The sequence below is a fragment of the Chaetura pelagica genome, unplaced genomic scaffold, assembly GCF_000747805.2.
Source record: "Chaetura pelagica isolate M959 unplaced genomic scaffold, ChaPel_1.0 scaffold11, whole genome shotgun sequence".
NCBI classification, from domain to species: domain Eukaryota; kingdom Metazoa; phylum Chordata; class Aves; order Apodiformes; family Apodidae; genus Chaetura; species Chaetura pelagica.
Genome location: NW_009952694.1, coordinates 7,819,421 through 7,836,004, shown reverse-complemented (window position 1 = coordinate 7,836,004; position 16,584 = coordinate 7,819,421). Strand labels below are relative to the sequence as shown.

General features: G+C 33.8%; 1 protein-coding gene across 1 annotated transcript in view; it reads left to right on the top strand.

Moving 5' to 3' along the window:
* The window catches only part of CEP128 (centrosomal protein 128kDa), a 112,874-nt gene that overhangs the window by 27,064 nt on the left and 69,226 nt on the right, over window positions 1-16,584 (top strand). The window contains exons 8-13 of the mRNA XM_009993920.1: window positions 1,984-2,070; window positions 3,603-3,677; window positions 4,951-5,083; window positions 6,757-6,917; window positions 12,421-12,771; window positions 16,134-16,584. Coding sequence (XP_009992222.1) covers window positions 1,984-2,070; window positions 3,603-3,677; window positions 4,951-5,083; window positions 6,757-6,917; window positions 12,421-12,771; window positions 16,134-16,584 — 1,258 coding nt within the window. The remainder of the gene's footprint in view (window positions 1-1,983; window positions 2,071-3,602; window positions 3,678-4,950; window positions 5,084-6,756; window positions 6,918-12,420; window positions 12,772-16,133) is intronic.

Sequence of the window (16,584 nt, the reverse complement as noted above, 5' to 3'; positions counted from 1 at the left end):
TAGGGAAATCTTTGAAAATGTAAAGCCCAGCTTTACTGTTTTCCTGTTGATGCTGATATCTCTAGCAAAATACACACATGCAGACATGCATTTTTTGCTCTCATATGAATTATTAATTTAGTGCAAAAAATAAAGCTGGTGTACAGTTGACTATATAACAGAGTTTCTAGTTTTGCTAGTAAAAATGAAGCTCAACTGTAGTAAGTAGACATCTTATATCCCTGGTAGACTCTTCTGATCTGGTAATTCTAGTAATTAAAAAAAAACAACTTAAAAACTCAGGCAACAACGGCATTAGCTGATGTGTTGAGGATCTTTGATTTTTGTTCGTGTAGCTTTTTGGGAGTTCTTCCTACAGTCTTTTGGAGTAAAATGGGCGTGTGTCAGTTCTGTTTACAATGTAGTTTCATAGTTGATTGGGATGACAGATTAGAATTTGTACTGAACACTTGGAGAAATATCTTAAATATGTTAGTCTTGCTGTATCTGATTATGCATCAGTAAGATTAAAAGTATAATTCTTTACGTAGTATAATCTTTTCAGTGGCATAGTTATGATAAGTATCTTCCACAATCTCAGTTTTTAGTATAAACTGTCTAAGCAGCAGAGTAGTCCAACCCTTATGTTCCTGAGGTGACAATCTGAGATATGTATATAAATCCATTTTTTTCTTTGACAAAGCTACTTTTAAAAGCAAAGCTCCTGAAGCTGAATGCCTGGCTTCACTGAGGTTGATTAATACCTTCTGTTTTCATACAGTGAAATAGCTCCTCAGTAAAGAGAAAATGTTCAAAAACTACAAAGTTGCACTAATTTCAAGGGCAGATTTACTGGATATTTGTTTAAGAAGATATTCTTTTAAAATGAAAAATAAAAGTGCTGCTAGGGAACAACAGACTGGGAAAAAGGCATTTCTTTCTGAACAAGCTGTTTCTGTTGTTTTGTTGTAATTTTAGCAAGTAATGGTGGAAGGAATAGATGTTCTTATGTTTTGTGATATTGCATGAAAATAAAATGTGTGTGCTAAGGTCCCTAATTGACTTGTGGCTAGTGTGAAAACTGCTTGGTCATGTTGTGCAGCAAAGAAACAAGATTTATTAACAAAGGTACTCAAAATCAGAGCAAATTTTGTCAGTATGGCTAGTCATCTTGCCAGTGTCCAAACCTGGGTTGTATATGTTGCAGATGGTGTGTGTCATTGATGTCTGTGATGTCTAAGGGTCTTCTTTGCCAGTGATTGTTTATGTTCTGCAAATACTGATGGTTTGCAGAGGGAAATGATTTTGAAGTTACAATTTTATTTTTGTATCTTTTGCTTCAGAAAATGTATTCAAGTGCTTTTAGATACTTCAGTTTGAGGGGGGAAATACAAGTCCCCATGGATGTCTTCTGTGTTTTTTTTTCTAAAGTAGGGCACATCAGTATCAGTAAATTTTTAGTCAAGGAACTTTTACTTGATTGTCTCAGTACTGCATTTCTAAGCATCTGTCCAGTTTCGGATAAAAAAATCCCCACTTTTCATTTTTTGGCTTCTCACACAACCCTATGGTGGTGTTTTCCTTACTACAGTGCATGGTATTTGATATAATGCATATTTCAAATTAGAAAATATATTACTTTAATCTGATATGTCCACAGCTTATCTGTAGGGGATCTCTTGAGCTTCTTAGACTTTCTGTCATAGTGTTTGGAGTCAGCCTTGAGCATCTGGAGCTCTATGCGTCAGAAGGATATTACTGCTAGTTTTGACTTTGTGTTTGGCCCTGTTCTGTGCATGGGTGTGTCTATGTATGCAAGAACTTATAGGTTTTTTTCCCATAACAATATACATTGTTTTCACAAGGAAATATTAGACATAGAAAGCATTTGTCTAGATCCTGTTTCTTAAATATATCGGAAAATTCTTTCCTTTTAACAGAGTTACAAAAGAAGACTTTTGTAATTTTTGTAATAAAGTTCACAATATATTTTTCCTTCTAAAGGCTTTAAGGAAGCAAGATGCTAAAGCAGATGAAACAGAAGAACTCATGAAAAATAAACTTGTGAAATATGAAAGTGAAAAGAACCAAGTAAGATTTCATTTTCTCCTTTCTTGTTTCATTTTAAATAAGTGTATAGTGTCCTGTGTTACATACATGCTTCCTTTTGCAGAAAAAACAGCGGGATAAAACTTTCCCTGCTATTTAAGATAACAAGTTTGTTTTGGTTTGGTTTGGATTTTTTTGCTTCAGAGGCACTGGGAATATAGCTATTCTGAACTTCTGTCTTTTCTTCAAAGCTCTTAAGTTACACTGTGCTACTTCTAACAACTCTTCCATTGTACCAGGCGGACAGGTTTATAACTTGGATATTAACCTTGATTTCTTTCTCTGATTTGTCTCTGAATTTATACATAGTCTGCTCTTAGTTATTTGCAGCAGTTCAAAGAGGAAGCTCTTCTTCATCCCTGCAACTAATCAATGCTAGTTATTTTGCACCATGATTATTATTAATTACTCCTACTGAACTATCTGTTATCATACTGCTATATTATTGTTCATAGAAAATAAGATTTCTTACATTACTGTTCTTGCAGGATGCTAGAGCCATGTTACACATTTTCTAGCTTTTTCTTATTACATCAGTTTAGCTTTTTTGATAGTCCTTTCAAAGTTATATTCCTTTATTCTAAACCATCTATGTAGTTTTTTGTCTTATATTACTCTCTCCATTGCATTGATTCTGGTCCTGTTTACTTTGCTCATTTGCCAGCCTCTCAACATCCTCTTTGAGATTGCTATCGCTGCAGTAACAGTTTCTGCTGTCAAAAACTATATTTATTTCCATGTGGGTCTTCATGATCTTTGAACTATTTATGGTAGAAGTAAAAATATTTTGTAGCTTTTATTTTCTGGGGCTTTTTGTTTTGGTTTGTTTTTTTCTCAGTGGTCATCAGTTTGCTGACTATTTTTGAGTAAACATTTTTAATTTCCCCATATATTATATTTTTAGGAAAAATGATAATGGTAAGAAATTCTAGATGCATTGGTTTTCCAGTTGTCTTGTTTCCAGAATAATTCAAATACATCTTTTTGCACACAACATAAGAATCATTTACCAGTTCTACCTATTCATGTAATCTTTAAACATTAATAAACTACAGAAGAAAAGTGTCTTTAAATGTTGGGTCATTGTTAATTTTAAGTTTAATTTGAAGGTATGTTTCAATTGCAGGGACAAAGTTTTTAAAATTTCTTTAAAAAGTTTATCTTCCTCTCTTTTACTTTTAACTCAGTAAAAATTTGCTTTCATGCCTTTTTGGTGTGCTTGTTTGTTTGTTTTTATTATGTATACCCCTTTGTATCTTCATGTGATACAGAATAATGTACAAAAATTGTAGGCTGTAAGTTAAATTCTCTTTATGTAATTTAAATAAATATAGCAGGGATTTAGTACACATAAAAGTTTGCTTTCACTTTTTTGACAAATAAGAATATTGTATATATTATGTCTCATTTTAAATAGATGCTTATGTCGATTAATTTGTGCCAGAATTAAATAGTTAAAATATACTTTTGTACTAGCATTGCTTTTCTTTCTTCATCATCGTCTATAATGAAAGCTTGAGCAGGAATTGGAGCAGTCCCGGAAAAAGCTGAATGAGTCAGAAGGCAGTAGAGAAGCTCTGTTGCATCAGGTAACTGCTTTAGTGTGGTGAAAACCCTAAAGTTTTCATACTAGGTAGTGTCTGAGTCTTTTTTGTTGAGCCTTCCTGTCTCATACTCTGTTAACATTGCTTTTGGAAGGGAAGAAAGCTATACAGAAAGACAGGTCTAAGAATCTAAAATATACGGGCTGAACTCTCATTAGACTTTTTCTTTTATATTTCCCAAACTTTTAACTATATATGGTCATATTTAATAATTGTAGTAGTGGTAGTAGTAATGGTACCTTTTAAGTACATAATAAACACATTAGTTTTTACTGGCCTTCATAGTATGCTTTACAACAACTTCTGTATTAGCAATTATTGGTATGGAAAGCGTGTGCTATAATTCCTGAAATCAGATTAACAGATGACAAATATCTGCTCTACGGAATAGTAGCATGTGATAAAAACATATAAAAAACGAACACCTTTATCTAAACTATGCTGGAAACAGTACATATAGATGCACATATGATTGCATCTAGAAGTTGTAGGAACCTGGTTTACAGCTGTAGGAAAGTATCTTTTCTCCTGAACATTTCTAATCCTTCCTTCTTTCAGAGGAGCTGAGGAAAAGATTGAAATGAATAGGGGTTGGGGGGGAAATTGTCATACTACTCTGTTAGCATTAGTAGTTTGGCTTGTCTATTTAGCAGAAGATTGAATTGGCTGTATTACTGTTTTGAATTTAACTCACTGTGCATGGAATATAGTGCTGTATCACAAGCAGATAATACAAGTTAGCGCTATTTTCTTTCAATTCAATTTAGCATGTCATATTTTCTTTATTTTGCTGTACATAATGTCATCTTTGTAAGTGCCAGACTGTAAATGATAGAAAGGAAAAATGAAAAAAGACCTTACATTTCTTAAGAATAAATACTGTATAATTTTAATGAGTAGAAATTAAATAAAATATATTCCTTATTAAATTTGTATAGCTATTTTCACTAGCAATGTAAGAAGACAATTGCAACATATAAAATGGCAATATTTTGCTTGGTCTAGAGCAATTAATGCTCATCTGTGGTCAAAATAACCAAATGTGTGCCTTAATTTTGAATCATTATAATTAGGAAGTAATTTGGCCTATAATTAGGAAGTAATTTTTCTTTTTGCTTAGCATTTGCAATACTTTTGAGATTTATTTATGAATATTACTTCTGTATAGTGCGTTTGGGGTTTTGTTGTTTTTAATAAAAAGATGCTGTTTACTCTTCTGTTTTTCATTAAACATTTGATACTTGTACATGCTTTTTAGATTGAGGATCTTCGTTCCCAGCTTTTGAGAGCAGAAGAAGACCGTGTAGAGTTGCAACATCAAATTTCACATGCTGCTATGCACCACCAGAGCTACCAGGATCTACAGGATGATGACAGGAGAATTAGAACAGGTAGAACTCTCAAATTATGCACTGGAGGCCTGCAAATCAGTTAGTTAGCCTAGACATTAATTCTGTCATTAAGTTTCAGTCTAATTCTTCTACTATTTCAACAAAAACAGCCATTTAACTACTTAGCTTTAAGGTAAAAAGTACTGGCACCTGAATATTAACAAATAAATAGCAATGAGAGTTAAAATTTAGGAAAAAATACCATGATTTCCATGAAGATTTTTAGAGACAGTTTCTGTGAAGTGGATAGGGTTCTTACATTGAAACATGTGAAATACTTTTAAATAATAATTTATCTGTAATTTTACATTTCAATGCATTTGCAGTTTAAAATCTACCATATTGAAAATCATAGCAAAAATAATTTACATAGCTGATTAATGGTAAAAATTTCTGGTAGAATTTCTAAGGGACAACACCATGTTCAAGAGAGGTTAAGAGAATTTTCCAGTATGATGGATTTATGGTTTCTGTTAGCACTACGTTAGAATTTTAGAAATTGAACAATTATATTTAGAAGAAAATATTTTAAACAATTTCAAGATGTAATTGCATAATAAATTACCACCTTAGCAAAGTCTTCACTACATTATTAGTTATCTATCTGTGTTTAAACTTTTCAAACATAGTCAGAAAGGCATTGGGGAAAGTCTTTATCTGTTTCCTTATTAACATGGAAATGTATTACTCAAGATAATAGGGTATTGTGAACTCCATGTGTAGTATCTCTGTGAATGTTTAATTGGTTTGGTTCATGACTTCTTTTTATGTTTTCCTACTGCAGCTACTGAATCATCTTGGTTAATAAAGTAGGACCCTGACTCCCTGTTTTACGAATCTCATGCAGAGCACTAGAAAGGGCTAGATTTTGTACATGACGTGGCTTTAGAAATGTAACACAAAACAGTAATTGTAATAGTTTTTCTCCAATCATGTTAATATACCTGCTTAAAAGTGAATTTATTTGAAACACTATGCCTTCCATGTTAATGAATTTTTAATTTGTCTTTTATTTTACAATTTTAAGTCAAAACTGTGGAATTATGAAGAAAATGTAAAAAAAATATAGTTAAGCTATTAAGACATACACATATATTCATATAACTTATACTGTTGTGTTTTGCTTTACTGTATTATTTCTATTTTGTCAAAGATGTATGGGAAGAATACAAATGGAGATTTTCTTTGCCTTTTGTAGTTGTTTATGACCTAAGACCTTTGGCTGTCTAGTTGAGGAAATTTACAGCTTACCCTCATCAATAACTTTTTTTGTAGTTATAGATTCAGACATAAGATTGACTTCTAGTGTGACTTCCTGATCAGGAGGTATAAATCTAGTGGGATAAAATCTTGGGCTTGAAGTTTCTGGCCGTTTCATTTACACCTGGTTTCCTTCATAGTTTCTTATATCTTATTTTATTAGGTTTTGGTTTTGGTTTTTTTGGAGGGGGGTGCAAAATAAAAAAGGGAGGAAGGAAATGACTGTATGAAAAGAAATACTGTCTCGTTCAGTAAAAGGTTATGATATAGGTAAAGCCATTATTCACAGATACTTTGATAAAAATAATTATAAAATACTCTCAAATAGAGTCTAAAATTGCCAAAAAGGGAATGAGAAAAAATAATTTGCCACAAATTGGTGTTTCTGCTGTTTTATTCTCACTGTTTTATAGTAGCTGAAAGATATGAGAGAGAGAAGCAAGAACTAGAGAAACAAATTTTAGAGCTTACAGCAAAGCTGAATCATAATGCTGTAATGTCAGAAGTAGAAGAACTAAAGAGATGCATAGAACGTAAAGACAAGGAGAAAGCACAGCTTGTAATACGCATACAGGTAAGGTTTGGTGGGTTTGGGGTTTGTTTGTTTTTTTGTTTTAAATAATTTTCCATATGTTTAAGGTAGGTGATAAGCCAGATTAGTGAGTGACCTTTAAAAGAAGAGTAGCTGTCATGCTTTTTGTAGTTTATTCTATTAAATAACTTTAAAAGGTTGTCTGAGTTTACAGAAGTTTTTCTCTCCCATCTTGTTAATAAACCAGAAAGGTATTTGCTATTGCCCAAGAATTCATGATTTGGATTACTTCATTCCCAAGTCCAAAGAAAAGGTGATCTGATTTTAGTAGCAGTTACCTTTAATAATATTTTCTGGAATTACTTTTATAAATTGGTATTTATTTCTTTATTCCCCCTTCTGTCATGCTTCAGAACTATCCCACTAAGAACTAATTTAGAGGATAGGGCAAGCATAACTCATTTGCTGATGCCCATCAGCATTTGTGTTCTAGCTGGTCAATACAACTCCAGACTAACCTGAAAAATGATGCTTTTTGTTTTGTGGGGCCTGAGATATTCTGGTTACTTAAGTGGCAGGACTTAATGAGATTAAAACCTATAGAAAGTTCTGAAAGTAGAGTATGCTTTCTTTATGAGGGTCTAATACTTAATTTCCTGCCCTGTGAAAATACTGATAGGAGAGTGCTCATCCAGGGACATTGTCATTGCTCTGAGTTAGAACTCTTGACTTCCCTGATTATCTCAATAGAAAATACTTTGTACTTCTTATCTGCTTCCCACTGCTACTCTCCTACAGAGGCAGTAACAGGAAAATAGCTGTGCTTTTCTTTCAATAAGACATCAAGGAGTGTAAGGATGTGAATTTCTAAACTTATGTACTAACAAAGCATTTTATCAAGCCTGTTCTAACAGCTGCTCCTATCAGATAGTCTGAGTCCCAGTTGGAAGTGACCAGTCATGTTTGACCTGAATGTAATTTGTCTTTGGTTAGTGAGCAGGATGTAACTGCCTCTGATGTACGTGTGTTATTATTAATTTCTTCTGATTTATTTAAATGTCATTGTTTTTAAAAACTTGAGTTGTGTGTGTTGTACCTTTGGTCCCTGACAGTTTCTATAAACTCACAAAATGATGTAAAATGGAGAGGATGAAAAAGATTACAATCAAATTCCTAAACTCATGTTTAGAAGTGAGTTCAATCTTAATTTTTAAAAATAATTGAGAAAATTTTTATTTCCGTTGCTGTACATTACCTTGCTTCTGTAAGATCTTGCCAATGTATGCAGCTATGTTAAATGTATTTTTCTGCATGGAACTATATAGATATGGGATTGTTGTGGCTGCCTATTATGACCTGACTATTATGGATAGGAAATAAATAAAGTGCACAAATTACAAAGATGCAATACCCTAGATTCTCCATAATCGTTTTTAGTCTCTTATGGTGTAAAATTGTTTGATTTACTAATTACTTCTCATTCTAAGTAAAAGTAGCCCTACAGTATTGTGCAGTTAAACAGAACAATAGTCAGTTTGTTAAGGTATTTTGGATTTTCTGAGGGAAAGTTATTGATTTGTTTATTCAAGAGTAAAATTCTTCAGTAATATAATTTCAGTCTTATGAAGATTGATGAAGATCTTATCCTCATTACAATTAATTTTATGGCTTTTTCATCCTCTAAAGATGCAACTGTTAGTCAATTATTAATATTATATGAGCCAATTAAAATATCTGAAAATCAATAAGTAACAGAAAGAGCTATTCTTACAAAATGAGATAAATCAATAAATTTGAAGATGAGACCAGCCTTGATTGCCAATGAAGTTAAAATGCTGAAATAATGATACAGGTAGGTTTAAAATGTACAGATGCTACTCACTTTGATAAAGTTTCTATCTATAATCACATATCAACCCCAGGAGGAAAAAAAAAATAAATAAAAGGCTGTTTTATTTATATCTTGTATTTACCTGAACCATTACCTGTCAGAATGAGTAGCAGTCCAAGCTTTGGAAACATGGAGAAGGCATCATTTCAAGAAATTGATATTGTGCAATATACTTTTTACTGAGTGAATACACTTCTTGACTTATTGAATGTATGCATCTTCAGTTACTCAATTCACAGAATTTATGCTTATATGAAAAATCTAAACCTTCTGGATTAATAGTTCTTTATGGTTAGTTACAATATGATTGACAAGAGATGCAGATCAGATTGTGATGAATAACTTAATATTTGAGCTCTGCGTTCAGGAAAAATTAGAGAAATAATTAGGTGCATGATTTGGAAAGTGTATCAATGACAAGTAGTATGATTACATTGTGTTAGAATCTGGTGACTACACTGCTCAGATACAGGATAGAAAAAAGAGAGAAGGGAGAAAAATACATCCAGATCTACTTTAGGTGACTAGTGTAATTAGTGTGGTGAGGTGAAATGTGACTTTCTATTTTCTTACCAGTATAGAATTTTTGCACATAACTGTTACTGGGCATTATTTCGGTAAATTGAAGCAAATGAATGATCCTTGGTTGCATTTTAAATGATTGGATAAGTTTAAAGGAATGTTGTGCTGAACACATTAGGTGTTCTGTTTTCTCTACTTAGAATTAGTTTTGTTTTGCAGCTTGTGGTGTTTTCATTTTTAATTAGCTGAGATTCTGTGGCTTTGAGGAAAATGAGGACTAACAAATTGTAAACAATCAGTTATCCTTTTTTTGTTACAAAGTAGCCTACAAATTGAGATTGTGTGGTAGGATTTTCCAAGGAACCAAAAGGCAGGACTGTAATCTTTGTTTTTATAAACACTTAAGCTCTGTACACTTCTGACATTGAGGTTTGAGGTGTTCTCTTACAGATACTGAAGCAAAAAAAAAAAAAGTCTAATGAGTGGTGCTTGTGTATCCCTCTATTTTTGGGAAACCTATCTCTCTGTCAGTTGATGATAAATATGATTTCACAACAAATTTTTTACTTTCTTATTTTTATGACAGCACATGCCTGAAAAGTTGCTTACTTAATATTTTAAATACCAGTAGCACAAACCGTTATAGAACAGAAGAAATTTGGCAATTGCATACATTTTAACATACAGATACACATACTTTTATCATATAGAATCATAGAATGGTTAAGGTTGGAAGGGACGTTAAAGATTGTCAGGTTCCAACCTCTCCACTATGACCAGGGACACCTCCCACTAGGCCAGGCTGCATTGTAAATCAATAAATTGGAGATTCAGATTTACTTCTACACAGTGAAAGGAATCTTCACTATAAGGCTGGTGAGGAACTGGAATGGGTTGCCCAGGTAGGTTGTTGTTGCCTCATCCCTGGAGGTATTTAAGGCCAGGTTGGATGAGGTTTTGTGCAACCTGGTCTAGTAGTAGGGGGTTTCAAACTTGATCTTTAAGGTCCCTTCCAACCTTAATGGTTCTATGATTCTATGAATGCTTTCAATTTATTGAGCATTGTTTTCTGTGTTTAAGCTTAGACTCATATTTCATTAAAAAGTCTTTGGGAACTGTAGTTGTATTATTGAAACGTTTTCTCTAGGAGTATACATAAATAACTTTTTAATCATGTAGAGTTGAATAGTACATCAATTTAGCTTGACATCCTCTGTGGTGTCTCCAGAAAGACATGAAATGGGAAGTGATAACAGCATGTATAGTCACATGACTGAAGAAATGACCCATTTTAGACAATCTGTGAAAGGATAAATGGAATTGTTTCCATTATCAAGCTATTATATTAATTTATCAAGCTATTATCAAGCTATTTTTCAATAAACAAGTGAATTATCAAGCTGTTTTTTATTTCTGCTACATTTTGAATTTAAACCCTTATCTTTAAAGTGGTATTGTAATCTCTGTTTTAAGTTGAAATTGGGCTCATTTTGGTGAAATTTTATTGGTTTTTTTTTAATTGGTTGTTGTGTCTTATGAATCCTGACTTTTTACAAGGTTAGGCCCAGCTGTTTTGCCTGAGGAGCTTGAAAATGCATGTTTAAATAATGGCAAAGCAGAATACATGTGGGTTTTTTTCTAATGTATAGAACCGTAAACCTAGAAAGACTTCCCTGTTTTCGTTTTGCCCAACTCTTCCATAATGTGTTTACCTATTGTTTTTTATCTGTATCTTAGTTGTGTCTAGAGCAGAAATATCCTACAGGTGAGCAACAGATTGTCCATCAGATAATCCTAGTCCTGTTCTGCATCATGGGTACAAGTAGCAAGCTAGACTGATTGTTGTCTGTATTTGATTGTACTTGTCAGTCCATTCCTGTCTGTATTTTCTGGCAGCAACACAGTCTGTTATATGCCAAGAGTGCACATGCAGTCTTCTTTCCAGCACAGCAAATGCTATCCTGAAAAGACAGAGCCCAGAAGGAAAACCCAAACCTAACAACCACAAACCCAAGCCACCACCACCCACTCCCTCAGCCTTGTGGAATGACATGTGTCTGAATAGTCATTCTATGTGCATCTGTAAAGTTACTCATTCTTTCCTTGGCAAAGTTTTTTTTGCTTCTCCCTTCTGAATTGTATTATTTCAGACAATGTCTTCAGCTTGCTTTAGTTGTGCTGAAATCTAATCCTCTAAAGTATTTCCAGCCCTTGAATCTTGGTAATATCTCTGACTCACTGTAGAACAGACCTATTAAACTCATCAATGTAATGAATGAAAATACTGAATGGTATGAAAGCAGTCTAAGTGTGGAATACTCATGTGAAATGCTACACGATGATCTCAACAAAAATGAGTTTTGTTAGTGAAGCTTCAAGAATGAGTTCTGACTATGCCCTTTCAGAAAGTATATGGAGAATATTTTTCCTGGCTCACTTTTGAGACTGTTCTGAGAAATATCACCACATTCAAGATAAGAGGTGTTTGTTATTTTGAAGATGTGTAGTTTCAATTTCATTCAGTATTGAAAGGTCAGCTAATATTTGTTCTGATATGCTTCCTACTTCTTCGGTCGTCTTTGCACTTTGTTCTAGAGACATCTGCCAAGCTGCTGTTATTTTTCCGTATTCTTCAATGCTTTCCCAAATACCCTGATTTAGCAGGTTTCTTCCATAAATGCACCAACGTCAAACTGGGTAACAGCTAGCTCATATACTGTATATTGCTTTTGTTGTGTTGCGTGCTCATCTTTCCTTGACAATTTTGTATTTCCTCTCATCCGTTTATATTAATCTCCTTACCATTTGCTCTGTTCCATACTTGTCTAGTTTGAGGATCCTGGTCAATAATTCCTTCTCAGACTTAAAATAGAAATAAATACAAGAACAACCAGAAGAACAACAAATAGGTTAAAGTACCCATGTATTTTCTATCTTGTGTTGAAATTCTTTACCACTGCAGAGAGGGAGATTCTGTGGGCTAGCAGGGCTTTCCCTGGTAGTCAAGGAGATCTTTTCTGCTACTCATATTTTAGATAGATGTGATTTAATGTAGCTTTATGTTGTTTGATAAGGTTTCATAATTTATCTTTTTAAAGTTGGAATTTTCATATTTTGCCATGATGATTCCAGGTGTTAACATCTGACCTGGAAAATCGGGAGAAGCAGCAGGAAAAAATGTTGGAGCAGCTGAAGGAGATACAGAGTTGCTACAAGGCTTGTGAGGACGAGCGCAGACAAACTGAGCTCCAGTCTGCTGAGTTAGCTCAACAGATTGAAGAGAGTACCAAGGAAGCAGAACGGTACCTCGCTGAATTCAAGCACTCAGAAGCACTCAGGCTGGAGATAGAGAAAAAAAGAGAAGATTTGAAGGTGAGAGCACAGGAAACCATCCGTCAATGGAAGGTGAAATGTAAGAAACTGGATCGTGAGGTGGAAAAACAAAATGAAACTATCAACCAACTGATGGACAAGAACAGTCAGGTAAGATTGACTGTCTGGGGATTTTTTGGTACCCTTTCCATTTATTTTAGAAATTAAGGAGCTCATTTTTGCAAACTCTGTCTTAAACCACTTTGCGCCTTTAGTTTTGGACCAAGTTTTCTGGTGAACTAAAAAACAGATAATAGGTGGCAGTAGTTTTTAGCTGTTACAGGGTTCTACATTCTTTTGGTTATCCAGTATCTTCACTTAATCAAAGCTTTCTTCTTGCAAAGAAGAAAGTTACTCTATGAATTACTTTTATCTATTCATGTAACAGTTATCATAACATAGCTTATTTTTTACTTATTTTTTAAGGAAATAATGTGATATTTTGTAACATCACATTCAGTAATAACCTGTGTTTAAGTTATACATTGCATCTTATGTGGCAGTGGTCACATCTTTGAAAGTAGGTGTTTACTTTCACCATATAATTCAGATTCCTAGCAGACCATAATGCTGTATGAGCTTAGTTACAACTAGTGTATTTATAATTCCATTCTGTATTTGAGCTTTTCTCAGACTCTAGTCTTAGTAAAGACTACAGGTTCTGAAATATCATAAGGACTGCTGCTCAGTTTGGATTTGATGTTTGGATGCAGAAAAAATAGAGAATTTCTGTTTGAGAATGTGCAAAGATTTTAACAAAAAAGGCACTTGTACCTGCACTTGGCATGAACACCCTGCCAACACTTACCATACAGTCCTAGCTTTTTTCATTCAGCTGGATAAAAAGTCTGTGTTTGCTATATTTTTGTAACTTTTAAAAAATGCTTTTAACATATGTTGTTATATTTTTCAGAATTTTTTATTTTAAAAGAGCAGTTTGTAATTTGGTCACACAACATTTCTGGGTTTTTAATTTGTCTGTTTTCAGTGTGCAAATCACCTAATCCTCTCTTCCTCCTCCTATAAAGTGTCTCAGGAAAAACCATTGGGTTTTTGGTTTTCTGGTTGGCTGTTGGTTTGTGGGGTTTTTTTGTTTTGTTTTCAACTTAGCAGTATTCATTGACTTTTTCTAGTCCTGACACTGCTTTAAATGCAAACACGTCAATGGTAATGCTGATTATTCCAATTTGGAGTAGTAATAGAAACTATCACTCTGCTTGTAACGAGTCTATGGCTTTTTGTATTTTCCAGGTGCTGTGTTGATGGGTGCCTGCACCTATAGTGTCTGGTATATTGCTAAGCTTTGTGCTGTGAGCTTGTATCTTCATTTACATGTTCTGCTGGTGCAGTCTATCATATTGTATGGATGACTTGTTTTCACAGAGCTTCCCTCACCTATTTTAACTTATTTTCTAATGATGTGCACCCAATTTGTGTTACAAAATCTGATGGGCTTGAGATGGCTCCATGCCATCCTCCTCAAAGATTGTAGTTTTCAAGGGCTATGTGGCGTGAAGTATGGGAAGTCTTTATTCATCCTGTCTTGTTCCTGATCCAGTAACCTATTCTGAGACTGGTACCTGAATGTAGGAGCATGGTCAAAGCACACAATGGGACTGAGTTGAAATTAATATGTCTAAGCTGTGAATCCTGGGGTTGCTGGTTTTCTTCTGATCTACCTAGCATGTTCCTTGTTTTTTTGTTTCCTTCATCCATGCTCCAACAATCATCTTGTATTGGTTAGAAATAGCAGTTGTTTGAGGAAATAAGGTCTGCAGACAGGAAGTTCATCATCTCTTGCTTATAGAAAGAGAGGCATTAAGGAAAGGAAGAAAATCTGAATAGTTTAGAGTCATATCTCTCTCCCATAAAAGACAAATGAGAAGCACAAAGTAGAGGAGAGAGTTCTGAATAACAAGCAGATGGAGCCCCAGAAGGCTCTGAAATCATTGCTCATGTAAATGTGTGGACAGGTCTTTGTGATGGCAATTGATAGTGCTGTCCACGTGGAAGTTTTCTTTTTATGTAAGTCTCCTTGGCATGGATTTTACTTATCTTTATTTCTCTCGTATTGTTATGGCAAATGCATAAAAATGCTAAATGCAATTACCTTGGTGTAAGCTTCATTTAAGAGAATTGTCAGTATTTGTTCTTACTTTTAAGATCATCAGCATCTTGCCAGAAAGTTTGAGGTTAAGTGTCACTCCTGAAGAAGATCTCTTTACTGGAGGTTATGAAATATAAAATAAACTATGCATCACTGTGGAGAAGAAAAAAATAAAAACATTTCATGTTCTCAATACTAAGTTGTAGTGTCCTTGTGAGAATATGATCAATCTAGATGTAGCATTTGTGATAAGCTTTAGGGAACTAGATGAACATAACGAGCTGTGAAATACCCAGACAATTAACATCTGTGACAAAAACTCCATAAAAATAAATGATAACATTTGGAAATGGCAATCTGTTGTATTTTCTTTCTGTCATAGGATGTTAAATGGTTGATGGCAAATTTTCAAAATTAGTTCAGAATTATGATAATAGTTTGCAATTTTATGAGATGTTCCATATATTTGCAGACAATGGTTGGGCTATACAAAGATTGCTTAGATTTCATTCTTTTGCATTCACTGGGAATCATTCCTTTTTTCTGTAGTAGAATTTCTGTGTAACTTATGATAGATGTACTGTAAATTCCTTATTTTAAATGCAATGTTAAAAAAAATTATAACAATATGTAAGAATCAGGAGTGCTGTAACATGAATTAAATGAAATGTAACATTCAGTAACACACATGTACTTGCAGTGGAAATTTTTCCCATCAGTGCATTTTCTAGAAATTTTTTTTTAACCTGAAGTGTATCAGTGTTGAAAAAAAAACCAACCCAGCCCTTAAGGTCCTTAGGAAAACTGGAATTTTTATTGAATGTGGATGATTTTTATTTTGAAAATGAAGTCTTCATTTCTTGGCTTTGATGCAGGATTGAAACAGCCTTTTAACTGCGATAAATTTATCTACAATGGGTAGTTTAAAAAATAACTTAAAGTTGCTATACTTCATATGTAATATTTTAGAAAATAAGCAAAACAAGTCAGTCTGTGAAGTGGATTGCAAGTTGTGTCTGGCAAATAGTCCTGCCTGTATTCAGCTGTGTTTTCTCCATCTTCCTGTCTGGAGGAGCCAGCAAAGTTTGCAAAGAGGATGTGAAAATAGGAGATTAACCAAAACTATCCTGGATTAAAAGGCAAAATCATTTAAAGACAGGTGTACATTTGAGATCATGCAAGTTTGGTGTCTAAATTTCAAGAAACCCTGAATACATTTGAACTGAGTTCATAACAAGCAAAATTTTTGTGTTTTTGCAGAAGTGTGTTAGTAGTTCATTAGACATTAGGATGGCTAAGGACATCCTTCCAACATTTTTCTTTAATTACTTTAGGCCCCACTGGATTTCTTTTTCTTCTTTCCTAGGCCCTCAAAGAAAAGGATGATATAAAAAGTCAACTTCTCTCTGCTATACACCAAATAGAAAACCTTCGGAAAGAGCTGAATGATGTGCTTACAAAGAGAGCCCAGCAGGAAGAACTCCTCCACTGCAAAGAGGCAAAACTGAATGAAATGAAGTCTCACCAGGTAGCTCTTGAAGAAGAGGTGAAAGAAGTTCAAAGTACTGTAAATAAATTGGAGAATGAGTTGAAAAAGCAAGTTTTTTTACAAAATCAAATGCAAGCTGAAAAGGAACTCTTAGAGACAGAACTTGCAAATAGTAACTTGATCCATAAAAAAGACCAAGAAAGACTCTTAGAAATGCAAGCAGATGTAAAAAACTTAAGCTCTGTTCGTGTGGAACTAACAAACAGAATAGCAGAAGAGGAGAAAGTCAAAAAGGAATTACATAAAAGCCTTTCAGATCTCCAGAAAC